This window comes from Tiliqua scincoides, chromosome 6 (assembly GCF_035046505.1).
Source record: "Tiliqua scincoides isolate rTilSci1 chromosome 6, rTilSci1.hap2, whole genome shotgun sequence".
NCBI classification, from domain to species: Eukaryota; Metazoa; Chordata; class Lepidosauria; order Squamata; family Scincidae; genus Tiliqua; species Tiliqua scincoides.
This window is the reverse complement of record NC_089826.1, coordinates 30,811,297-30,838,477: the sequence shown is the minus strand read 5'-3', so window position 1 is coordinate 30,838,477 and position 27,181 is coordinate 30,811,297. Positions and strand designations below refer to the sequence as shown.

General features: G+C 42.8%; 1 protein-coding gene across 1 annotated transcript; it reads right to left on the bottom strand.

Annotated features, from left to right (window-relative positions):
* Window positions 1-911: 911 nt before the first annotated feature.
* ADAD1 (adenosine deaminase domain containing 1) lies at window positions 912-26,978 on the bottom strand. The gene is made up of 11 exons (XM_066632546.1): window positions 26,777-26,978; window positions 23,641-23,829; window positions 22,463-22,630; window positions 21,435-21,521; window positions 14,192-14,320; window positions 13,928-14,051; window positions 13,360-13,530; window positions 9,304-9,530; window positions 7,347-7,584; window positions 6,905-7,037; window positions 912-1,025 (listed from the first exon to the last, which is right to left on the bottom strand). The coding sequence occupies exons 1-11, from the start codon at window positions 26,976-26,978 to the stop codon at window positions 912-914; spliced, it is 1,782 nt and encodes a 593-aa protein (XP_066488643.1).
* Between the last annotated feature and the right edge of the window lie 203 nt (window positions 26,979-27,181).

Here is a 27,181-nt window from a genome sequence, read left to right as displayed (position 1 = left end):
TGGGGAGGCCAGTGAAGTGGGCTGCAGGTTCAGCACAACCTCCAAGTAATTGTAGCACCACACCATGCCTTCACCTTGGTACTCTAACATCTGTGGATTTTGGAATCTATAGGAATCCCTGGAACCATTCCCCCACTGATACTGAGGGCCCATTGCGTAATTTGTTTTCAAAATCTAAAGTGTTGTGTGAACATAAAGTATTCCATCTTTGTTCAATTTTCAACAAGTAGACATCATTCAGAAAGCAATGAAACTCAGATTCATTTCTGATAATTTCCAAGTTGTTTCCTATTACAAAGGTAAACTCAGCTTACACAGTGATTGGCTTCTTGATCAATGAGTAAGTTGCACAACTCTTCCTGGAGTCTGCATACAACAGATTGTGTATTTAGTTTAGAATGGTTTGGTGCAATTTCCCTCCTATCAAAAACATGTAATCCAAGCAGATTCTTGCAGGCTGAAATTTAAATGCCCACAGCAAAAAAGGGTGCTGTAAAGATTATTAAGAAAACCAGAGGCTTTCAGAGCCTGAACAGCAGCAGTCAATTTTTCAGAAAGCAGGTCAGTGACATGTTAGTGCCCTTACATAATACAGCACCAATTACAGCTAAGGATTGAATTGTTAGTCACAATTCTCCACTTTGCACTCTTCAAGTTGGCTATAATGCACCATAATAAATGAATGTCCTAAAGAATTTAAAGAGAAATTATTGCAACTAAACAAAATGAACTACTTTAAAATATTTATATAAAAAAAATATGCAGTCTATTTTTATTGCTAATAAACTAGCTTATACAGTTTTTTCAGCAGTTGACAATGTACTGAAAGGCACTGATCTACAGCTATTAGAACATGGAAACTATTCATCAATGATATACTTCAACAGACTATAGAGCCAATTTATTAATCTTTACATACTGAAATGCTCAATACGTGGAGACTTCACAATCCAGGACCCATAACCATGCTGCTCCAAGTAGGTTTTCAGCAAATATTTTGCTCCTTGGTAGGTCACAGCCATAATCTAAATTTTTTAAAAAATTAAATGTTGTTAAACATAGGATTTCACTCCTTGTACTATTTTATCAAAAAACGTCTAGTAAAGTGAGGGTTTTGAAACATTTAGTACAAGATCCAAGCTCACAACATACTATCCATTACCTAGGACAGTGGTTCTCAAACTTTGAGGGAGCTTTACTCCCTCAGTAAGTTCTTGTGGGGGAGGGGCTAGAGCAGCAACACAATCCCCAGGATCGTGTCACTAAGGGGGAGCGAGGGGGGTGCCTGTGACTTACATTATGTAGGCAGGTCTACAGCAGGCTACAGGAGGTGCAGGGAACCCTGCTCAGTCCTCCACAGCGCTCCCCCGAGGCTTGGAATATTAGGAAACAGCAGGAGCAAAGAGCCTCCACAAAATGAAAGTGCTCTGTGCCCTCTTTTTCCGAATGTTCCAAGCCTTGGGGAGCGCTGTGAAGGGCTGCATAGGGCTCCCCGCACCTCCTGCAGCAGCCCTGCCTATATAATGTAAGTCACAAGCATCCCCCTCGCCCCCATATGGACACGATCCTGAGGATCACTTTCCTGCTTCTCCCCTTCTCCCGCCCCTTAAAGGGACAGGGAACCTTTACACAAACTGGTGGGCCGTGACCCACCAGTTTGAGAACCACTGATCTAGGAAATGAACATGAATCACGTTACAGGCAGCTCTAATTTTATATGGGGTTACATTTTTGAAAATCCACATGCATCTCAAAAGTATGTAAATCAAGAATAGTTTTACCATAAGGTCATATATAAACTGTACAGGTTAGGGGAAAATTAATGCTATTGTTGCACAAAATCAATGGAGGGGAAAAGAGGAATGCCTCCACACAGGACTGGCTTTAGGACAATTTGACCCCCGCTCCTAAGGGGGCACTGCGCTAGGCTGCATGATCATGAAATTTGCCCAAGTCTGAGAGATCACCTCCAGGCAGCACCACACTAAGCAGGCAGAAGAGACTGGCTGGTCTGAATGAGCACTTGCAAAGCACGTATGTCCCACCTCGTCCCAGAGCACAGCAAGCGGAGCACTGCTTCTAGATGGCCTTCTTGCTCACCCATGGGTATGACTGGCTCAAATTAGGCCCACAACAGCCACCGACTTCTAGATGTTGCACTTTAAGTGGGGCAACATTGGCCCTCGGCTTGCTGTTGCTGTTCACTTTGATAAATAGGGGGCTCTGCAGAAAGTGGGGATACCACAAAAAAGTTTCACATTGGGTCCCGCAGCTCCTAAGGCCAGCCCTGCCTGAACATAAACAGCACCTAGCAGGCAGGACTCACACTGAAGCATGTTGAAGTGCTGTCCACAAGACCAGCAAACTGAACATAGCCTTGGACAAGGTATTATAGGCACCCTTCTGCAAAAAATGTTTACGCTAGCCAGCCAGATGAGACTTTGCACAGGATACAGTGTGCAAAAAGCTTTGCATAAGGAGGCAGATACAGGGGGGCAGAGGCTCAAAGCTCACTTGGGCAATAAAGAAAACTGCAACCTAGACAAGGTTCTTCTTCAGTCCTGCTACCACCCAGTTCCCTACCACCACTGCCTGGCCAGTAGCAAATGGTCATGCACAGCAGAATCCAACAGAGGGAAGTGAGGTAGGCTGGCTCCTAGCAGGCTAGACAGAAGCAGCCCCTTCCCCAACTCTCTCATTACTCTACCCTGCTAGGAGAATGAAGAAGCTGCTATTGCTTAGTTACTTCCCCTACTTCCTCCTCTTTGGTTGAACCAGCAGCTTCTAGCTTTTCCCTTCTTGCTGCTTCCCCAAAGGTAAGTGCACCAACAGAAAGGAGCACCTACTGCACTTCACTTGGCCTTATTTCTGTTCCTTCCCTGCAGGGGCAGCCTTCTGATGTCTTTCCATCTAACACAGTTAAGCTACAGCCAAGTGCATTCAATGAAGTCCCCTATAGTCTGCTCTGTCTCTCTTAACCTGTTTGATTAGTCTGACTTCTTTGGGTTCCTCCTTTACACCTTCCCTCAAATATGGAAGAGTGTGTGGGAAGTGCGTGTTAGTTATGAAGCATAAATTAGGTTCCAGTATTAAACTTGTTATTCCAAAAAACACGTAAAACAAAAAACATGGAGAACAAGAGGAGCCTGTACTGTACAACTTTGTGTAAATGCAAATGTACTTTAGAAGGGGCTTGGTAGTTGGAAACCTTCAGTCTCGAAAGACTATGGTATCGCGCTCTGAAAGGTGGTTCTGGAACAGCGTCTAGTGTGGCTGAAAAGGCCAATTCGGGAGTGACAATCCCTTCCACACTGGGAGCAAGTGCAGTCTGTCCCTGGCCTGTCTCCCTGGCTATGGGCCTTCCTTCTTTGGCTCTTTGCCTCAGACTGTTGGCCAAGTGTCTCTTCAAACTGGGAAAGGCCATGTTGCACAGCCTGCCTCCAAGCGGGCCGCTCAGAGGCCAGGGTTTCCCACTTGTTGAGGTCCATCCCTAAGGCCTTCAGATCCCTCTTGCAGATGTCCTTGTATCGCAGCTGTGGTCTACCTGTAGGGCGTTTTCCTTGCACGAGTTCTCCATAGAGGAGATCCTTTGGGATCCGGCCATCATCCATTCTCACGACATGACCGAGCCAACGCAGGCGTCTCTGTTTCAGTAGTGAATACATGCTAGGGATTCCAGCACGTTCCAGGACTGTGTTGTTTGGAACTTTGTCCTGCCAGGTGATGCCGAGAATACGTCGGAGGCAGCACATGTGGAAAGCATTCAGTTTCCTCTCCTGTTGTGAGTGAAGAGTCCATGACTCGCTGCAGTACAGAAGTGTACTCAGGACGCAAGCTCTGTAGACCTGGATCTTGGTATGTTCCGTCAGCTTCTTGTTGGACCAGACTCTCTTATTTACAGATTATTTACATGTAATCCAAGCAGCTTCGATCTATAACTATGGTTCTCCAGCCACCTAGAATATGCTGCTATTCAACACCTCACCACATTTCTTGTGTATGCAACTTGTCCCTCAAAACGGCCACGGTGCCAGAGAATTGGAGGATACCAAATGTCACACCAATTTTTTAAAAAAGGAAGGGGGGGGAGACCTGGGAAACTATAGGCCTGTCAGCCTAACATCTATACCAGGTAAGATGGTGGAATGCCGCATCAAAGAATCTCAGAACACACAGACGAACAAGCCTTGCTGACGGAGAATCAGCATGGCTTCTATAAGGGTAAGTCTTGCCTCACGAACCTTACAGAATTCTTTGAAAAGGTCAACAGGCAAGTGGATGTGGGAGAACCCGTGGACATTATATATCTGGACTTTCAGAAGGCGTTCGACACGGTCCCTCACCAAAGGCTACTGAAAAAACTCCACAGTCAGGGAATTAGAGGGCAGGTCCTCTCATGGACTGAGAACTGGTTGAAGACCAGGAAACAGAGTGGCTGTCAATGAGCAATTTTCACAATGGAGAGAGGTGAAAAGTGGTGTGCCCCAAGGATCTGTCCTGGGACCAGTGCTCTTCAACCTCTTCATAAATGACCTGGAGACAGGGGTGAGCAGTGAGATGGCTAAGTTTGCAGACGACACCAAACTTTTCAGAGTGGTGAAGACCAGAAGTGATTGCAAGGCGCTCCAGATGAATCTCTCCACACTGGCAGAATGGGCAATGGGCAGCAACATGGCAGATGCGTTAAGTGTAAAGTCATGCATATTGGGGCAAAAAAATCAAAACCTCACATATAGGCTGATGGGTTCTGAGCAGAACCCATCAGGAGAGAGAGATCTTGGAGAGAGATCTTGGGGTGGTGGTGGACAGGTCGATGAAAGTGTCGACCCAATGTGCAGCGGCAGTGAAGAAGGCCAAATCTATGCTTGGGATCATTAGAAAAGGTACTGAGAACAAAACGGCTAATATTATAATGCCATTGAACAAATTGATGGTAAGGTCACACCTGGAGTATTGTGTCCAGTTCTGGTCACCACATCTCAAAAAGGACATAGTGGAAATGGAAAAGATGCAAAAGAGGGCAACTAAGATGATTACTGGGTTGGGGCACCTTCCTTATGAGGAAAGACTAGGGCATTTGGGCCTCTTCAGCCTAGAAAAGAGACACCTGAGGGGGGACATGATTGAGACATACAAAATTATGCACGGGAAGGCTAGAGTGGATAGAGATGCTCTTTACAATCTCACATAACAACAGAACCAGGGGAAATCAACTAAAATTGAATGTTGGGAGTTAGGACAGAGAAAAGAAAATATTTCTTTACTCAGTTTGTGGTTGGTCTGTGGAACTCCTTGACACAGGATGTGGTGATGGCATCTGGCCTAGATGCCTTTAAAAGGGGATTGGACAAATTTCTGGAGGAAAAATCCATTACAGGTTACAAGACATGATGTGTATGTGCAATCCATTTTAGAAATGGGCTATGTCAGATGCAAGGGAGGGCACCAGGATGCAGGTCTCTTGTTATCTGGTGGGTTCCCTGGGGCATTGGTGGGCCACTGTGAGATACAGGAAGCTGGACTGGATGGGCCTATGGCCTGATCCAGCGGGGCTGTTCTTATGAAACCCCTGTTCTATAGTATTAAACAATACAGGTATGTGTTGCATAGCGATGTCCGGCAAATTGCCAACCGCAGATCCAACACAGTTCCGCTGAACACACCAAGTCAGTTTCTTGCCAGCTCAACTGTTCTTTCTTGCTGGCTCAACCATTTGCATGCTTTCCATTGGCACTTTCTCAGGAAGGAACACAGATAACTGTGTTCCTTCTTGCCTTCTGACTCTGAAAGGCATTCTTGCAGAGTCAGCCATTAGTGATTGCCAACAGCCATTAGTGATGGCTACGACTGATGCACCAAATGATCTGTTTGCAGAACAGACTCCCATCATTAAGTTGCATATAACTGTATCTATAAATGACTATAGCAGCAGAGGGGGTGGGAAGAGGGAACAATGGTTTCCAACACTATATTGGACACAAATTTTGGATACCTAAGTATAACCATTTGAAATTTTAGTCCAAGGGTATCAAACATAAGGTCTGGGGGCCGGATGTGGCCTGCAGAAACTTTTTATCTGGCCCTCAGGCTTTCAGTTGCTGAGCAATGCTGAGGTGACAGTGCTGAAAGGGTGGCCCGCATGATAATTGAGCTCTCCCATATCTTGAAATATGATCAAGATTTGTGTATTTTCTCTGCTGTCATTAGCAGCTAATGAATTCCTACATGAGAACAGAGTGTTTATTTCTGGTTTTGACCTGTTTAATGACATCACTTCCTGTGTAATGACATCAGCTCCAGCCCTCAGCAGGCATCATGTATTTGGCCCTCTGTATGAAATGAGTTTGACACCCCTGCTTTAGTCTAAACTCTAAACCAGCCATTTTCAATGTTTTTCTTCTCATGGAATAGTGACGCCTATGGTCTTCACCTCTTGTGACGTCACTTCTAAGAAACTCTTCCAGGTTCAGTGACTGTTTCTAGGGCATGGGTCACTGTGCTACCTCAAACCCCTTCTCAAAACCCACTTTTTCCATGATGCCTATGGAATGACCCCTAGTCCCTTTATACTACTACAACCAAGTCTAAGTACGTGTATATGATGTAATCCATCTATTCTTCTCCATTTAGCCTGGCAGTATCCATTCTCCATTCTCCACCATGTGTCTATTTCAGATTGTGGATCCATCAGGGTGGGAAAAGACCTGTCTTCCCTTCTACTATAAAGCATCATGCACAGTGATGGCACTGTTTCTCTATTTGCAGATTTATGTAACAAAACCTGGTGCCTAAGGCTGTTTACATCATTAAATTACACATAATCCTGAAATCACTGTGAATGAAACATTGAACTGAAATTCATGGGATCTACACTCACTATGAACTTCTCATTAGCAAGTCTTACCTTCGCTTCGTAGTATGTTCCTGCTTTAAGCAAGTCATCTCTCTTTGCTTCTTTAGCAAGCAAATTAAAACGGCTAAGCATTGCAGCCTTGCAAAGACGGCTTGCCATTGATGCTCCACTTTTGAAGGGTGAACTAGGTATGGGGACAAAAACTACAATAAGAGGCACTGTCAGCGTGAACAGAGAAGTCATTACAGGCTAACAAAAAATCCATTACACTTTATTTACCTGAGGATTTTAACAAGTTGTAGTCTAAAAATTACAGAAGTCTTTACTAAAATTTGAGGTTTAAGTTGGAAGTGAGGAAAGATGCTTTTGATTCAAAGTTCTATCTAAGAACATATAGCACCTGGACACAGGATAATTTTAATCTTTAATCCTGAAAGACGACAGTAATTATGTTCAGGTACTTATTTTAAATGTACTTTCTTGTAAAATTTACCTTTCTGTGATCTTCCCATTTAGTCCATCTACAACCTCTAATGATGTATCTCCTTGGGACCAATTTATACTAAGAAATCTATGTTCCATGTCCACCTGTACTGGATAAGCAGCAGTCACCAAACAAATGTGAGGTCTGTTCACCAGGTAGAATAAAGGTAGTTTTGAAGTGAGTGCATCATCTACACGTTGTTTGATTGCTATTTCTAATCCTCGTGTATCATGGCAGCTCCCATCACCTAAAAAACAGTAGTAGCCATAACTAGTATTAGAAAGGACATACATCTCCCCAAAATTTTAACTATTTGTGCTACTGACACACACAGTTGCAATCCACTGTTCAAGTCCAATTTCCATTAAACATTACAATTTTTGAAACTTAAACTGATTATTCACACCAAAGCAACCTTCCCTATTGAGTATGAAAACTTAACTAAGGTAAAAAGTCAGCCAATAGACAGTGCATCAATATAGGGGCCTCCATTATAAGTTTCTCGAATTTGAACTCTCAACTAGATGTAAAAACTCCTCACATCCTTTTCATCCTTTACTGTTGAAGCTCCACTTGCTTAAACTATCTTAATCCTCTGAGCTCATAAAGGAACATTCCTGATATTTAGATTTTGCTGTTGCCTCCATGCTCCTCTTCCTCCTCCCAGCACCCTCCAAGCTCTTAAAGGGAAAGATTACAGTATTGTTGTAACAATATACGTGTTGACAAATATAGCCTGGTTGTCATTAATTGGAATTCCTGCTCACTTCACTTACCTCTCGGTATCCATTATTACCTCTGTCATTTCTTGTAATGGACACTGAGAATGCTGGGCTCTGAGCATTCCCTCCAGCGACCATTAACGTAAGGAGGCAGAGGCAATGGACACCATGGAGGCAGCCAGGGACAGCATAGCTCTCTCCCTTGGCATCCAACACTACTGACACCTCCCTCCTCCAGGGGCCTGTGGAGGGATGCTGGGAGCCTAGCGCTCTGTGCCATTAAAGAAAGCAAAGCACTGAAGGAAGTAGTGCCTTAAGGGCCGTCTCTGGCCAATGAAGAGGGTAACTCCATGGGCCAACGCCAGGCACGTGGCCCCCATCTGCTCTCACCAGGGGAAGATTAGGACCTGTTGTCCGCAGGCGACACAAGGCGGGAAGCCTTCCCAACACCATGGATGACAGAAGGCACACCCCAGCAAGGCAGGCAAGGAGGGCAAGGAGGGAGTGTGCTGACTGGGGAGACACAGGCTGCAAGGGAGGTACTGCTAGCCACCAGTGAAAGACAAGGAAAGGGAGCTGGGGCCTCTTTATAACCCCACCAGAGAGGAAAGGGTGGGGCCGAGGGAGGTTGACCAGTTCCATAAAGGCTGGGGGTCCAGTGATGAGCAGGCAGTATGGTGAGGCAGGAGGCTGTAAAGCTAACAGCCACCTGCCTGGGACTCATCTCAGGGCTGTAACCCCTGGGGGGATGAAAGTGGGGGGATGAAACCCCCTTCCCCCAAAGCCTAGTCTGAGGATTCATGGATTCGGCACACAGTTTGGAGGGCCTCAAGGATCTCCTGGATGTGACCAGAAGGCACTTGTGGCCATGACTGAAAGGTTCTTGAGGCCCACCCCATGGACTATCAATGTGAAATATAATCCGTGGGAAAGGCCTCAAGGACCTCCCAGCAGCGACCACAACTCAATCAACAGAAATTGGGATCCTCGGGCGGTCCAGGAATGGATCACCGCAGATACCGAGAACCCACAGTATTCTATTTTTATTGATTTACACTGATCTGAGCCCTGGAAAAGCAGTATAAATATCTTTTAAATAAATAACCCTCTATAGTTTTTTTTTTTTTTAAATTAGGTCTACTTTAGAAGCAACTTTACCATTCTAAAGAACATATATTTTAAGATTAGCATGCAGTTTGAAGAATTTTAACAGTATCTAAATTGCGCATTTAAAAGTCACTCACCAAGAAAGATCCTGTTAATATAAATTGGCTGAACGAAATGACTCAGCAAGGCTCCCTGAACACCCAGCACTTCCCATCTTGTCAGTTTATCACTCGCAGACATGCTGCTTACTCTAGCAAGTTCAGCAGGACAATAGATTGTGAGATAAATCTTGCCTTCAACAGCAACATGAAGACACAGTTCCTCATCCGCTTCAAACGCAGATACAGAATTTGGATTAAGTCGTCTAAGAACAAACAAACATATAGTCACTGAGTTTTAATGGATGTCCAATCCAGATATTCAAAGTAATGCTGATAAAAGTGGGTTCTGAAAAGAAGATTTTTGCCAGCTGATCTGTAAAATGTTTGCTTTATCACGATCAATTCGTTCTACATTTGCTATGAATGGGAAAGAAAAATGAATTTGCTGCAGTTTCCATCTGTATAGACAGTACAACAATGCCTTTTTCCCATTAACTCTTCCTCAAACAAAAAAATAGGGCCAAAGTTAACATCTCATATCAAAGAAATTTAGAAGTTCTCTAAAAATTACAACCTTACAATAAAATGCAAGGGAAAACTGTCTTGTGTGCTGGGATCAGCTATGTGTTTCAGTGGGTAAATGACAAAAACAGGAAACAAAACTGGTGCTTAGCTAAACTTGCTCATTAACTCTCTGTGCCTAGGTAGAGGAAAACTATTTCTAACCACACACACACACACACACACACACACACACACACAAACTGATCCCCAGCTGAGAGCTGTTAGAGAGAAAAAATATAGAAAGCATAAGGAACAGAACGGGAGTCCTTAGAAGGAGAGGGAGCAGATAGAGATCTGAATACCGTTGACAGAAGATTCCATTCTGCTTTACCTAAAATCTTGTTGACTCAGTTAGTACACTGTTGTACTGAATTCTCCCAATATGTTCTGTAATGGACTGAAGGTGGAATTGACCTCAACAGAAGATAATGCATGTCTTTTGCACGAGTGAGAGTGACATGATTCCCCGTTATCAGCGTGTGCCTTGTCTGCTGGTTGTCTTCAGACTCAGATGTGATGGTAATAGAAAAGCTGCTACGGCTTCTGGAGAGCCCATTAGATCACCAGAAGCTTCAGTCAGCTGATACTGTGTGAAGCCTCAGACATGATCCAATTGCCTTGTGGCATGTGGGAACAAAGACAAGTATGTCATCAGACAGCTACTGTAAACTGTAGTCTCCTTGAGGTGAATTCCTTTGGCAACAGCAAGGGAAATCCACCATAGTAGTGACTGACTGAAAGTTGAAGGGATAAACAGCATGATAGGCTTTCAAAGTAAAATTTCTGGCTGTCAAGAGACAAGGAACCCACTGTAGAGAGTTATATCAAGCTCAGTGGATACTTGAGATCATGAGCTCCAATAAGTCTGACAGGGCCATCAAATACATCCCGAATGCTGTGACTGATGGTCTCAAAAGAGTTGCAATTTTGTCTCTGCAATTCTGGGTACTAAGACAAGAGCCTATGTGGATGCTGTGGTGTTGGATTTGTTGCATAAGAGACAAATTCCTCTTCTTCCAACTGATACTTCTTCCAACCTGCAATACTCATGCAAAGGGTCACCTTCAAGTGCCTGCCATCATGGCTTGATGACAGCAATTTCAACAGCAGGTAAGGATACAAAATGAATGCCTCATTCTTAGGTGTGCCACAAGAGTGATAATCAGTTTGGTCAATACTCAAGGTTCAGATCAAGAGGATGAAGGACACTGCTCTGTACTAGAAACACTTATGTCAGTACATGTACTATAGGAAGCAGCAGTGATGGGGAAAACATGGAGGCAAGCCTCCACGAGGTCTAGGGAGAAGCAAAAAGCTATTATCCCCATCACTAGCACCTGTAACTTCCTTTCTTGATGAAACAACTGAGCCACTTAAGATGGATTGCCATTCAAGTCTTCTCTTTGTTATAGTAAATAGAACTGAGTAAAGACCCAAGACTCATTTAAGTCTTCACCTACTAGATCCTAAATGACTCAAGACATGCAGAGGAGTTTCAGATAAACTTCGTATCATGATGAAATGATTGCTAAAGACGCAAGTGGCAGAAAAGCCACTGTGACAGCTAATGAAAGCCTCCTGAGTTCTGCCTGATCGAAGTGGTGGAGGACCTCTCTGCACCCAATCTGCTCAGTCTCTCATTCAAGCCCCTAAAGAGCTTTGTGCATGGTGCTCCATATTTACAATTCAAATTGCAGAGGACCTCCATCATACCCGTGTGCTGAAGCAAGACAGGAACTAAACTGTCAGACATTGCTCCTCCCACAGCTTTTAGGAATTAGCATAATTCTGCAAATACGGAGCAAAGTGGGAGGATCAAACCATTCAGAAATGCCTTCCTCCACTGTGAGAAAACAATAACCAGTCTTGTATACCACCCACCACCCAACTCTTACTAATAGTTGGTTTTGAACCACATTTAACACTGGAAAATCAGAACTGCTAGGAGAATGATGTGTGTGAGTACAAGAGCAGCTCTGCTCATGAATCCAATGCTTATTGTGCTCCTCCCCACACCTGTGGTTCGCTGCAAAGCTTTGCTCTCCACCACTGCAACTTAGATGCAACTACTGTGTAGAAACCAAAGCCTGTGGTATCCAGGCATATTTTTGTCACTAGGCTCACTCAGTTCAGTTGGTATAGCCTAAAACAGGCAAGACTCTTTGGAGACGACTGACCAAATGCTCATGTACTAGACCACTCCCAGTTATACTGATCAAATTGAGCTGAAAAACCAATGGGTTAATACCCCAGTGAGAGGAGAGTGCATTCCTTTAGTAATGACTTAATGTACATAGCCAGCTACAATTAAAATAAAAGAATTTTGTAAGAAAAGAGCCCTTATGAATCCTAGTATAACCAAGTTCTAAACGTTATTCTTAGTTTATATCTTAAGTTCTAAATGTTAATTTCCTTTTCTTTAAATACGGTGGACTTCTAGTTTCATAAATGTAGGCCTCTGAGTATACAAAGCCAAACATATCCCAAATAATTTATCCTTTAAACCAGAGTTCTTCAGCCTTGAGGTCAGACCCCAATGGGGTTGCAGCAACTTATAGGAATGAAAAAGGTTGAAGACCACTGAACTAGAACGCCACCTTGGAAAGGGCTTCCGGTGTACCCCTTCAGGTACCAGGAGTTTGTATCCCAGTCCTGTTTAGGTTCTTAGCAATTGTGCTAAAATAGCTTTCACTAGTGCCAGGCTTCATGGTAACTTTATCTGCTCTCTAGTACAGTGGTTCCCAACCTGTGGTCCAGAAACCACAGGAGGTCCATGATACCCTGAGAAGTGGTCCCCAAGGTCTCAGGGAAAAAAAGATGATCACCTTTGATCACTTCCAGTGTCTTACCAAGTGACTGCCCCCCTGAAGTGACAGTGAAGTGTGGGTAGTCTATTCTTTGCCCTCTCTGGTGGTCCAGCGCTTGCTGAAGTGCCAGCTGTGGGAAGGTCCATTCTCCACCCTTTTTGGTAGTCTGTGAGGGAGCACTCACTCAGCGAGATGCTTCCCCATGGACCACCAGAGAGGGTGGAGAATGGACCCTCCACAGCTGGCATTTCCAGTATCTTGCTGAGCACTCCCCATGGGTTACCAAATCAAACTGTATTTTGTGTGTGTGTGTGTGTGTGTGTGTGTGTGTGTGTGGTGGGGATGGAAGGGGTTGCATGTGGTCCACAACAATTCCAATGTTTGCCTCAGTGGTCCATGGGCTCCTACAGGTTGGGAACCACTGCTCTATAAAGAATATTTGGTTACAGTGAACAGCGCTGGGAAGGCATTATGGAGGAGTGGGCGGCAGATCGACAGTGGGTCCCCAGTCTCGTATGGTATTTATTTATTTGGGTCATGGCATGAATAAGGTTGAAAACCACTACTTTAAAACAACAAAAAGTGTGTTTTGATATAAACTAAGTATTTCTTAATTTCACAGCAAGAGCATTCACTTGCAAGGTATACATACAACTTTCTTAAGGGAGAAAAAATCATACACCCCCACAAAGTTTAAAAATGAAATATTTAAAAGACTTACAATTTTGACTTTATCTGGGCAGATCCTTTAGGCAACTGATTCATGTAGAGAAATATGTTAACATTTGGTTTTAGTGCAAGTAGATTTGACGCTGGTTCAATACAAAATATTGATTTTTCCATCATAGCAGGATTTTTACTGTAGTACAGTAGAAGTTGCCTATAAAAATACCTTTAAAGAAGCATTAATATTTCAGAGAAATGATCAGCCTTTACAAGTTTACACTGAAAAATAGTCAAGACAAATATTTTTAGTTAATTTATATTTGTGCAATGTTTGCAAGACTAGTTAAAACTAAAGCAGGCCCTCACTACCTGTGGGAGATCCCTTCCAGGACCCCATGCAGGTTCCAAAAATCCATGGATAAATAAATCGGGGTGGGGGAGGGGAGGAAGGCGCCACAATGGTCTCCCCAGAGTACCTTCTGGACACGACCAGAAGCCACTTCTGGTTGCATCCAGGAGGTCCTATGAGACCCTCCATTTGCACTGTAAACATTTCCAAGGAACCCAAACAAGACAAATATTTTAATTGAAAAAAGTATCAGCATTGCAGTTTTTCTCATTACCTAAGGAGAGAGCGCCTTGCAGTGACAACAGCATGAGAGTCATGCAATATTCTCCCATCAGGCTGACCACACTGACTATAGTTGAATTCACCTGTTCCAACAGCTACCACTTCATACTGTCTAGCTAAAAAAGAAGCAAGTAAGAAATTCAGATTTTCTGTTTTATAATTCAATGAAATAATTTGACTCCCCCCAATAAGTGCTCCTTAATCAACCCCACAAACAAATCATTATTCAAAGAGTGGAATGATTCGTTATGCTTACCTCTTTGAACTATAAAAGCTGCTAGAGAACTGCTACAACTCTGGTATTCTGGATAATTACCAGTCAAACTGTTGAATGTTTCCTTGACATCTTGAGAAATTTTTTCAAATGCAAGTTGTTGACGCCCCTCTAGAAAGTATTAAAAACATGAGGAGGAGCTAAGTAGCTAACGAAACAGAATGGTCTCCAGTATCAGCTCTTGGAGATTACCTGTTTTTTCACCTGAAACTGCAGGTCTAGAGACCTGGTAACTAGGAATGCTAGGAGAGGCATCCTGGCGACTTTAAAGTATCCTGGCGACTTTAAAGTATCTGGAAAGTTTAGAGCCAGAGAGCTTTCTTTTCAGGACTTTGCCTTTAAGGCAGCAAGGGAGTATGCTGAACCCCTGTGGAAACACCATCTGATTGAAAGAAGATACTAGGAAGAACTAAGTAAGTGCTGTTTATGTTATGCAAATTCTGGCTATAAAGAACTGATGTTGCCCAAGGCTTTGGAAGATAAAGAAGAAAGAGGGGGAGGACTCCTCCACTTTACTACAGAGAAGATCACTGAGCACTTGGTATGGAGCATGATTTCATTGACATACATTTATAAATGTGTAACCCCGTACTGGATATAATTTCCTTTTACTAGACTTTGGATTTTGGACTATTTTGGATCCTTCACCACGGCAGGATTTCATGAAATATGAACTGGTGAATAGTCTTTGTTGTGTCTACTAATAGAGAAAGAAATTCTTCAAATTCCATAGAAAAAAACAAAAGGAACTTTATAGTAAAAGAGAGTTGACATCTAGTGGACTAAAAGAAAATTGCAAGGGGAAATGATGGAACTCCTAGAAGAGGAATGGCAGATCCTGATCCACAGATAGCTGAAGAATTTTCTTGTGATAAGTAGAAATCAGGTGATTCAAACTCTACAAATACAAATTAGTGCGGAAACCAACAAGTATCTAAGCTGTGTGAATTGGAAGTAACACCGGAGAAAATTAATAATCAACAATTTGAGTTACTAACTGATGGGGTAAATTGGAAGATAAGAATTCAAAAATTATCGGACTGGAATGGAGAAGAGATACCACGAAAAAAGATCTTGAAGGGACTGATCAAGAAACTGGTCAAAAGATGGAGAGAATGTATCAGGAACTGGAGTTGTTGGGAGGAGTAAGAAGAGGATGGATTTTCAAGAAGCAATTGTTGAGAAATGTTGATATGAATTTTATTAGGAAAAGAAAGAAAAAGAAAAGACAGGAAAAAAGTTTAGAGATGATATGCAAGATTTGAACGGCTATTCAAGATAATGACATGATTTGGTAGTTGTGTAATATTTGATTTGAGAGAAGAGAAAATATATGTAGGTATTTTATAGATTAATTTTGATTAATTAGATTTAAATTTGTCTGATATTGTTTTGGAATTTATAGATAGGGAAATGATAGGACGGTAGAAAGTTAAGTTTAGAAAGTAATGGATATGTAATATAGGTGCAGCCTATTTATCCACGGATTATTATCTGCGGATTTGTCTCAACGCGAATGGGGTTGGGGAACCGAAAGTCACATACACCTTTGCCTCCTTTGCCCTCCACTGGCATCTCACTCCATTTCCAGCCAGCCCAAAACACTGCAAAAAGGCTCTGCCTCGCCCAGGCAGGGAAATAGCCCTGAACGAGGTTCCCCTTGCAAAGGAACAGTAACACTCCTGGAGACCCTAAGCCAGCAAAGAGGCTGAAGAGGGGAAGGGGGGGCTGAAAATCTCTGTAGCCAGAACACGTGCAGCAAGGTGGAGCTCGCTCGCTCACTCGGCAGGTGTGGTAGCAACAGAGGGGATTGCTTTAAAAAAACCCAGGGAGTATTTGCCAAATTCCCCCCCCCCCCATTGAGATGGTGCAGGCAATCACTGGCATAAGCAAGCCTTCCCACCAAGCAAAGCATGGGATATAGCCTACAATCCTCTCCACACTTTCCTGGGAGTAAGCCCCATTGACTGGAATGGGGCTTACTTCTGAGTAGAAAGGCACAGGGCTGGACTCTTAAAAGATCAGCATCCCAACTGTGAAAGAAGCTGGGCAGCTGGCAACAGGGAGGGCTGAGAACAGAGGGGATTGATAACAGCTGCCTTAGTTTCCTTCCATCCAGAAGTGTCAGGCTGCAGTGTATTTGCGTAACTCTATGGAATTTAGCACAACAAACTTTTTGTTAGTCACGCCGAGTCACAGAATGGAACTAACACAGATAAATAGGCTCCACCTGTATATGAGCGGTTTGGTAGATTTGTCTATACAGTGGTGCCTCGCATAACGAATGCCTCACGCACCGAAAAACTCGCAGAACGAAAGCGTTTTGCGATTTTTGGTGACTTGCACAACGAATTTTTATGACCCGTGCTTCGCAAGACGAATTTTTTCCTTTTTTTTTATTGTCCTGGTTTGTTTTAAATCGCACAACCGTTAATACCCACGATGCATTGTGCCTGGAGGTTTAAAAAGCCTCCCCAATGCAGTCTGGGCTCACTTCTCCACGTGCAGTTCCAGGGTTGACTTCCAGAAGCAACTGTGGCCTGTGCTGTGGGCGAACCCTGTCTTTGGTCAACTGTTCTGAGCAGTTCACCAACTCCTTGGGGAACCTACTACCAGCAGTTAAGGTAAGTTTCTTTGAACTTTTCATAACTTTTGGGAAGTGGTGGCCAGCATTTGAGGTACGTTTTGGGGGGCCAGCTGGCCAGTTTTGGCCTGCTGTTTTGGGGAGGTTAGGGGAGTTTTTCCAGCAGTTTGGGGAATCTGAGGAACTCATTTGCAACCGTTTTTCCAGACCAGGATTTAAGGAGCTTCTTCACAGGGACATCTCAAGCAGTGGAAAGGAAGGGAGCGTAGCTTCACCATGTGCATTTGTTTTCCTGTGTTGGGGGGGGCCTGTTATGCCACTTTTTTGTCCCGGGCTGGTTTGGCCAGGTAGAGAGCTTAGCTTCACCATGAGCATGTGTTCTCCTGTGTTGGGGGGGGGCTGTTATGCCACTTTTTTGTCCCGGGCAGGTTTGGCCAGGTAGGGAGCGTAGCTTCACCATGTGCATTTGTTCTCCTGTGTTGGGGGGGCTGTTATGCCACTTTTTTGTCCCGGGCAGGTTTGGCCAGGGGTGGGAAGGTGTGCGTGAAGCGGATGTGAAGCACTGCCTTTTGTTTTTGCGAACGTAGCAACTGCTGACATGGGTCCCAAGAAGGCTGCTCCTGCAGAGGCTGGGAAGAGGACAAAGATGACGCTAGAAACAAAGAAGGAGATCATCCAGAAGCACGACGGAGGCATGCGAGTGACAGACCTCGCCAGGGAGTACGGGAGGAATCCATCCACCATCGGGACCATCCTGAAGATGAGGGAGAAGATCCTTGCGACAGATGCAGCCAAGGGAGTCACCAGGATCGTGAAGAACCGACCAGCTGTTCTGGAGGAGGTGGAGAAGTTGCTGCTCATCTGGATGGAAGAGAAGCAGCGTGCAGGGGACACAGTGACTGAGGCTGCCATTTGTGAGAAGGCCAAGGCCTTGCACGCAGACCTCGTACAGCAAGAGCCAGGAACCTCAACCGAGCCAGAAGTCTTCAAGGCAAGCAGAGGCTGGTTTGAAAGATTCAAAACCAGATCTGGAATCCACAGCATGATCAGGCATGGAGAGGCTGCCAGTTCCGATGTTCCTGCGGCTGAGGACTTTGCCTCGGTCTTCCTGGAGGTCGTGACTACACAGGGCTACCTTCCACAGCAGGTCTTCAACTGTGATGAGACCGGGCTATTTTGGAAGAGGATGCCCAAAAGGACCTTCCTCACTCAAGAGGAGACCAAGCTGCCTGGCCACAAGCCCATGAAGGACCGTCTGACCCTCCTCTTCTGTGCCAACGCCAGCGGTGACCTGGAGATAAAGCCCCTGCTGGTGTACCACTCCGAGAACCCTCGGGCCTTCAGGAAGCACAAGGTCAACAAAGACCGGCTGAGCGTGTTGTGGCGATCCAACGCTAAGGCTTGGGTCACACGCGTCCTGTTTGTGGACTGGGTCAATCTGGCTTTTGGCCCTGCTGTCAAGCAGTACCTGCTGGACAACGACCTGCCACTGAAGGCCGTGCTTCTGATGGACAATGCTCCTGCTCATCCTCCAGGCCTTGAGGAAGACTTGTTAGAGGACTTCCGCTTCATAATCATCATGTTCCTGCCGCCTAACACCACCCCACTACTCCAGCCAATGGATCAGCAGGTCATTGCCAATTTCAAAAAACTCTACACCAAGGAGCTTTTCAGGCACTGCTTCAAGGTGACTGATTGCACCAACCTCACCCTGCGTGAATTCTGGAGAGACCACTTCGACATCGTCAGCTGCGTGAAGATTATCACCATGGCCTGGGACAGGATCAGCCAGAGAAATCTGAATTCCACTTGGTGATGTGATCCGCTTCCTGATGTGGATCTGCTTGGTGATCCGCTTCCTGATGTGGAGACAGTTCTGTCTGCCTCCAGTTTCCTGACTTAAAAGACTGGTCCTGTAGGTTGAGACACTTCAGCCTCACTTGGTCACCTTAAAATGTTTGTGTACAAGTGTCCCCTAGAGCCTTAGAGAGTCTTTTGGTGATTTTAAAAAGTTTCTGTATTGGTTTCTGTATGATGTCCCTGTTTACATGCCTTTAAAATGTACTTTCTGAAGAGTTTTGCACAGTCCAAGGACTGTTTGTGACTGTTTCTGTTCAGTTTCAGTGTTGAGCCTCAAGTCAGATGGTCCTGCCTCATGTTTGCTGATTTTTAAATGTTTTTCTGTCATGTTTAAAAAGTTGAAGTTTTGTGCTTGAAATTTTTGAAATCTTCTGTACAGTATGTATGCCTTTAAAGAGCACTTAATAAACACTTTGTAAACCAAATTTGACTTTGTTCTGACTTTTCTTGCCCATAGGAACGCATTAATTAAATTTCAATGCATTCCTATGGGAAAACGTGCTTCGCAAAACGAAAAATGCGCATAACGAAAGGACTCGCGGAACAAATTAATTTCGTTATGCGAGGCACCACTGTAATTAGATTTATGATCAGTATTTAGTAGTAATTTGTATTAGAATAAGTTGTATTAATAGAAGAGTTTAAGATTTTCTTGAAAGAAGGAACATAAAGAATGATGGGAAAAGGAGAGAGATAACTGATGATGGAAATGATGAAAGTATAGAGAATAGGAAACAGGATTTTTAGAGATGAATATGTATTCTTTGTTTTTTTCCTTTTTATAATTTTTTTGTCTGTTTAATATTCAAGATAATAATATGATTTGGTAGCTCTGTAATATTTGATTTGAGCGAAGAGAAAATACATGTTAGTATTTTATAGGTTAATTTAGATTAATTAGATTTAGATGAATTTTGATGAATTAGATTTAAATCTGTTTGATATTGCTTTGGAATTTATAGATTGGGAAATGATATGAAGGTAGAAAGTAAAGTTTAGGAAGCAATGGATATGTAATATACGCGTGGTTTGGTAGACTTGTTTATAATTAAATTTATAATAAGTATTTATTAGTAATTTGTATTAGAATAAGATGTATTAATAAAAGAGTTTAAGATTTTAGTGAAAGAATGAACATAAAGAATGATGGGAAAAGAAGGGAAGAGATAATTATGATGATGGAAATGATGGAAGTACAGAAAATATGAAACAGGGTTTTTAGAGATGAATATGTATTCATAGTATTTTTTCCTTTTTATAATTGTTCTTTTTTGATTATATTAAGAGATATAAAAAATTATTGATAGAACAAAGTATTAATTAATTGGTATATGGTATCCTGTAACCTCAATGTTTGTATGTGTGTGTTTTTGTGCATGTTTATGTGTTTATGGAAAAGCAAAAAAAATATAAAAAAAGAAAATATTAAAAACAATAAAACAGAGAAGAAAAATAAGAGTAAGAATAAGAATTCTTAGAATAAGAATCAGAGTAAGAATTGTACTCAAGATATCACATAAGTTAAGAGATTGTATGTATGAACTTTTGTCCTCCTTGTAAACCAAGCAAAATCTGGAAACCATTCCCTTGGTGCCTGGAGGAAGGGATTAACTCCAACTACTTATCTGCCCTTCTGGATACATGCAGGAAACACAAGGCATCACTTTAAGAATATAATCTGCTTAATGTTCCATAGAAGTCTTGTGGATGACTATATATAACACTTGTATTTAAGTTTTCTGCACCTTCTCATTAGTTATTTTTATACCACTCTTTCTCCAAGGAGCTCAAGGTGGTGTACATTATTCCTTCCCTGCTTCTGTCCTCACAGCAACCCTGCAAGGCAGGCATTACAAATGCTTACTGGTTAGTTCAGTGCTTCTCAAGCACTGAGAGAGCTTTACTCCCTCATTAAGGCTTTGTGGGGAGGGGCAAGAGCAGGGAAGTGATTCCCAGGATCACATCCCTAAGGGGGTAAATGGGGATGCTTGCACTTATTACTTGAACTCAGTGAGGGCTGCTGGAGGTTTGGGAGCCCAGCCCAGCCCAGGCTCCCTGAGGCTTTGAATTTTAAAACTGAGCAATTGCAATGCACCTCTTGCAAACAGAAAGTGCTTTGCAACTGTTCTGTTTCAAGATTCCAATCCTTGGAATCTTGGAAGCCTCCTGCAGCCCTCACCAAGTCCAAGTAAGTGCAAGCACCCCCCCCTTTGCCCCCTTGGGGACGTGAACCTGGGGGATCGCTTCCCTGCCTCTCCTCTTCCCGGCTCTTAAAGGGATGGGGAAGAGTTACACAAACTGGGGGGTCCCTATCCTATATCAACTGTTTCAACAAATGAGCACTTGTACTCTAAGTAAACTTCCTGACTGGATGAACACTATAAAGGGCCCAATTCTATCCAACTTTCCAGTGTCAAGGCAGATGTATCAATGGAGCATGCACTGCATCCTGTGGAATGGGACAGTCAAAGAGGCCTCCTCAAGATAAGGGAATGTTTGCTTACCACAGGGGCTGCATTGCAGTTGCAACAGCACTGCAAAGCTGGATAGGACTGGGCCCAAAATTTACCAAATTCCATGTTTTCAAAAGCTATAGCAAACAGACAGTTTTGCTTTTTGAGAAGAGTCAATCCCTAATACACAACATTTATGTAGCCAACGTAGCACTTTATCTTTCAGACGTATCTACAAAATGTTCTCAGGCAGTATGTACGTTTTCATAGGTTTAAAGCTAATGGAACCCAAAAATGCACCTATTTGCTTACAATAGCACATGCTTACCATAAGGAATCTTGGAAACATAACTGGTTTCAACAGTACTTTGAGGTTCTGCTGCAATTGTGGTTTCTGAAAAGATTCTGGGACGGTCTGCAAGCATAAAGTCAAATTATGAAACTTGTTAACATGGCCTGACAACTCAAGTCAACATATGTTTATTTGGTGAATCACACTACAGATCTAGATTTGTAACTTTTCTACCACAAATTACCATCAGGATCTCTTATATAAGATTCTTGCAATACATTCAGAAAGCATCCCACACAGCTAACAACATACATAGTAGACACAGTGCTGGGGGAGAGAGATGCAATGCAGCTAACTATGTTGTGTTTATATTTGGGCTATATAGTATGACCTAATTATCCACAGATTTTTTTTACCTGTGGTTTTATCTCAACATAATGAGAATTGCCCTTTAAATTAAAGATAAAGAAGTCATTTAACCATAGCCTCGTTAATGAGAGGGCAGCTGGATGACAATCCATCAAACATTCTCTCTCCAAGTACTTAAAACAGCTTCACTCCAAGGCAAGCGACCCCCCTCCCTTCCCCCAAGTATGTGAAAGAAAGATAATCACTTTACATCCTTTCCCAGTGCTGCGCTCTGGATGAAAGGAGGGGTTGATGGCTCGGACTGAAACCTTTCTAAGTGCCTGGAGAGAGACTGATTGATGGATTGTCTGCCTGATGACTCTGCTTTACAGTAGAAAGGTTAGCAAGGCTGTTTTTAAATCACCTAGAAAAGGGATTGTTTTTTAAATGGATTTGCTTTAATGAAATTTTTGCCATCCGTGCCAGTTCTGGGAACAGATCCCTCGCAAATGATGAGACTCAACCTGTACTTAGGCAAAATAAAGAAGAACATCACAGTAATTACTAAAATACAACAAAGCCACTGGAAAAGCTGGTTACACCCACCTTTCTCTCCTAGGGTACCAATATAAAGTAAAAATTTCTAATGCACTGGTTCTTGGAAAACACTTCTACACACACACACACACACACACACACACACACACACACTATACCTGAGTTTTCTACAATTTTTGGTTCTGTTTCCTCCAACTGCAACAGTTCATCAAGAGCAAGTTTTGCTGCATTTGATTTTGATTCCTTCTTGTTTTGCCCCAATCCCGTCTTATATTGAATGCCATCCACCACAGCACAAAAAGCAAAGTAGGCTCCCAAGAGATTTCCTTCAGAACACAAATGGAAAGGTCAGCTTTATATAAATTCATATACACTCAGGAGTTTAACAGCATAAGCAGCTCCCAAGAAACTTGTTTTCACCATATTCAGTTCTACCTATATTTCATGATTTATGGAGCCCCAAACCCTCTATAGATGCTAAAGACAGCACTACTCTTTCCCAATCCATTTTTCACCCTCAGCTCACAAAACATGACTATCCTGCATGCACCCCAATTTTCAACTTTCAACACAATTATTTTAGAAATTATTTAAAATTTATAGTTTCAAATTTTAGGGTGTACTCCTAGTGAGTTATTTGAAACTGATATTTAAGTATACACGCCAGGCCTCATCTGCGGATTTGACTCAACACAGGGCCAATGACCCTGACCTGCATCCTCTGGACAGAATCGTAGCTCTGCTCTGGATGCATCCGGAGGATGTTCTGAGGCCTCTGAAGGCCTTCAAAAGGCACTTCCAGTTCTTTTAAGAAAGGCCAGAAGTGCCTTTCTAAGGCTTTCGGGAAGCCTCAGAACACACTCCAGAGGTCTGTCATGCCCTGACCCATGGATGTTAATCCTCATGTTTCGGCAACTGTGGGAGTTTCCAAGAACGGAACCCCCACAAATGCTGAAGCATGACCAAATTAAACTGGAAATTCTTTCAGAAAAATTTGTTTTGGGTGGGCAAAGTCACTGCATTTTTACAGTAGGGCTAAGAAAAGAAATTGCAATCCAGAAGGGAAGGACAGCTTCCTAACCTTTTAATCTAAATCTTATGTAACAAACGTTTTTATATTAACAGACAGAGTTTGTAACATTGAACAATCAAGAAGAGTATATCTTTATGGGAATTAGATTTTTAATCAAATTATTCAGTTCCTGAAATAAATATGTGGGTTGAAAACAAATCTGTTAATCACAGCAGCCATTAACTCAATACCTGCAATGTTTCAGTACCATAACAATTCCGATTCATTACAAAGTATTTCTGTTTTAAGAACAGAAGCAGTTACCTGTTGCCACAGTTTCCTTTAGTTCAAGCTGCACACGCTGCATCTGTGCAAACTGATGCAAAGCTGACACTGGGTTTATCTCTCCTTGTTTATATTTTATGATAAATTCCCTTGGAATCTTTTTTGGAGGTAGTGAAGTGATTGGAACAGTGGGAACCGCTCTGGAATATTGATAGTCAGAAACTTGCCCTAAAATGCATTAATTGAAAATCATTTGTATGTTGTGAGAAAAGAAACTCAGTGTTAATCATAGTACAGTCATCCCTCAGTATCTACAAGGGTTTGGTTCCAAGACCAACCCACACCACAGATACCAAAATCTGCAGATGCTCAAGTCTAAGCTCTTTCTGCATAGGACAACTCCTCCCCCCCCCCGTCTTAAGTCCCTCTCCTTTTACCCAAACAGCATCTCCACTGGCTCCACTGTGCAGCTAGGCAAGGAATGCAGGAGATCAAGGGCAAGCTCACAGTGATCCCAGTAGCAAGCAGCTGTCTCTTTGGGTTTCTTCCCTCAGCTGCAGAGAGGTCAGAGTGGACTGTGTTTTGAGTTATTTATGAAATAAAACTCTTTGCCCCAAGAAATCTTCAGAAGCATCCAGGTACAAACAACACAACACTTCCTATCTTTGTTCATTACTTTCCAGCTTGCTCTTTTAAAAAGAAGCCACTTTTGCAGGGCTGCTGCTCTTTACAGACAGGAGCACAAACTGAGTAAGAAAAATATCAGAAGTAACAAAATCTTGATCAACTCATCAACCAACAAAAGAGAATGATATATTTTTTCTCTCAAAAGCAGCTAAGATTCCTGGGCCAGGAAAGGAACAAAAAAGTAAATGAAATACAGAACACAAAACTAAGAAGTGGGAAAGAAATGCAGAAAGATATAGATGCTCTTTGGACTACAAGTGTGTAACGAGAATAAAAAACATAATGGAAATTCACTTCTGTTCTGCTTGACAAGGACTGGATGTTGTTTCACCTGCACAGTTCAAACCTAGATGTTAAGCTTTTGTATCAAATTCCCAGGGATTAAAATGTGACAAAGTTTGTGGCATATATTAAGCGTGCAAGTGTTTGTTAAAAAAAGGGATTCAAATATGCTAGACCGGGGTGCCCAAACCCTGGCCCTGGGGCCACTTGCGGCCCTCGAGGTCTCTCAATGTGGCCCTCAGGGAGCCCCCGGTCACCAATGAGCCTCTGACCCTCCGGAGATTTGTTGGAGCCCGCACTGACCTGACACAACTGCTCTCAGCGTGAGGGTGACAATTTGACCTCTCACAGCTCTCACATGAGATGTGGGATGAGGGCTTCCTCCACTGCTTGCTGTTTCACGTCTGTGATGCAGTAGCAGCAGCAAAGGAAAGGCCAGCCTTGCTTTGTGCAAGGCCTTTTATAGGCTTTGAGCTATTGCAAGCCCTTCATTCATTCATATAAGATAATCTTTAATATATTCATTTATGTAAACTTATGTAAATTTATTCAAATTTCAAATGTAAATTAATTATTCTTTTCCCCCAGCCCCCAACACAGTGTCAGAGAGATGATGTGGCTCTCCTGCCAAACACTTTGGACACCCCTGTGCTAGACCATTGAACTGTGGACACGGTTCCACAGAAATGTGCATAGGTTTCTTTGTTCACTATCTCCTTCTGGCTATAGTGCAAGGGAACACATTTAAGTGATGCAAACCAGTTGTTATGAAAACATTAAAATCAATGAAAATAAAAAAATTAAGATCAAGGTACACCAGACTGCCAATTCTCCTTGATGTTAGAGATTGTTGTATATAAGACAGTTCACTCTGAATCTCAGGATTTCTCATTTTCATCAAAACCTATGAGAGGCAGTCCCCAATCTTTCGTATTATAAAATTCCCTACCAATGGAATTATGAACTATTTCCTCTCTCCCTCACAGCTTTTCAGAAAGGGCTGAAAACATTTGTTTCGCCTGGCATTCGGATAATGAATCTGTCCTCTGTAGTAATGCTTTAGTCCAAGAAGTTGCCACCTCAATGGTTTTATCATTTTTATTAACAATTTTAGTCATTGTTTTACATTGTACCTTTTAGTGTGGAACTGGTAAGCCGCCTTGGAAAGGCAGGAGTTTGGATAGATAAGTAGATAGAATTCACAATTATGCATCCAAATTATGCATAAACATCTGTAACTTGTCTTCTTGTTGGCAGACAAGCATAAGGAAGTCTGATTTTTCTAGAAGCAAAAATCAGCTTCAGACCCATATAGTTACAAACAAAGGCCCAAAATAAGTGTATGCAGATATAAAATGTCTGAAATTGCAATGCAGAAAACACTCTGACAGCACCAAGGTAGAAAAAGAGAATCTTCAATGGATTCTTCTGCCCTTAAGAGGATAAAACAGTGATTTTCAACCTTTTTCATCTCAAGACACACTGACAAGATACTAAAATTGTCAAGGCACACCATCAGTTTTTTTTACAATTGACAAGGCACACCATGCTGTTGATGAAGGGCTCACATTCCCCACTGGCCCTACTAATAAATGACCCTTCCCCAGACTTCCATGGCACACCTGCAGACCATTCATGGCACACCAGTGTGCCACGGCACAGTGGTTGAAAATGGCTGGGATAGAAGGAAGAAAAACTGTCACTGCATTTCCCACCATCCAAAATTTAATGACAGAAAAAAAGAAAAATATGTAGCTACTGCAGAGTCTCTTAATGGCAGCTCCACCTTCTGAGACATTGCAGGGTCCTCTGGAAGGAAGCCCATTTGGGAACAGGGAGGATAAGAGAAGGCAGCAGCAGCGCAAGTATCTTGACTGAGTGGCTTTTACTGCAAGAAGGTAGGAATCACTCCAGAAGCCGGACAGTTAGATCCCCACAGAAGTGTCTAACATAGATACTAGCCCCCAAGATTAAGTAAGATTAACTGCAGAAGTAAAAAATACTAATGTAGCTATGATCACTTGAAAAGGAAAGAAAAAATGTGAACATATACTCCACAAACATTTATCCATCAAGATAGTCAGCACTCCATCTCCCAAAGGTATTTCCACACAATTCATCCTTCCAGTTCCAATGGCCTTGATAATACTGGAATAGGCTTCACTTGAAATTTAACTGAAAAAGAGTAAGTCTTAAAAACCAATACCTGTGATTGGTACAACCTTAGATGCTAGACTTGACAGATCAGAAGCTTCTGCAGAGGAAAACATGGATTTTGCTTGCTCTGCCTGTGGTGATAAACGAGTTGATGGTTGACCAGAAGAATAAGATGCCTGCACAGGCAAATTTTTCTTTAACATTTGAGCAAAACTGGGTACTCTAGAAGCCTGAGGCCAGTCGTTCGCCATCTTGCCCAACCTAAAAACAAAATCATCACCAGAAGCATCAGCAACTCTTCAGCTACAGAAGATGGTGGGCCCTGAAGGCCCTCATGCATTTGTGTCCCTTCCCCATGAGGCAACAGCTACCAAACCACTCCCATGGAGGGCATGGGAGGCCAGCCTAGATGTGAAGAGGCAGCCTGAAGAGCAGGCTGCCACCTCTTACCATT

Coding starts and splice junctions, on each gene's coding strand:
- ADAD1 (XM_066632546.1), bottom strand. CDS start 26,978: ATGGCGAACGACTGGCCTCAGGCTTCTAGAGTACCCAGTTTTGCTCAA. Junction 13,531..13,927: donor GCAAGGCGCTCTCTCCTTAG/GTAATGAGAAAA, acceptor GCTTCTTTAAAG/GTATTTTTATAGGCAACTTC. Junction 7,038..7,346: donor AATGGGAAGATCACAGAAAG/GTAAATTTTACA, acceptor CCCCATACCTAG/TTCACCCTTCAAAAGTGGAG.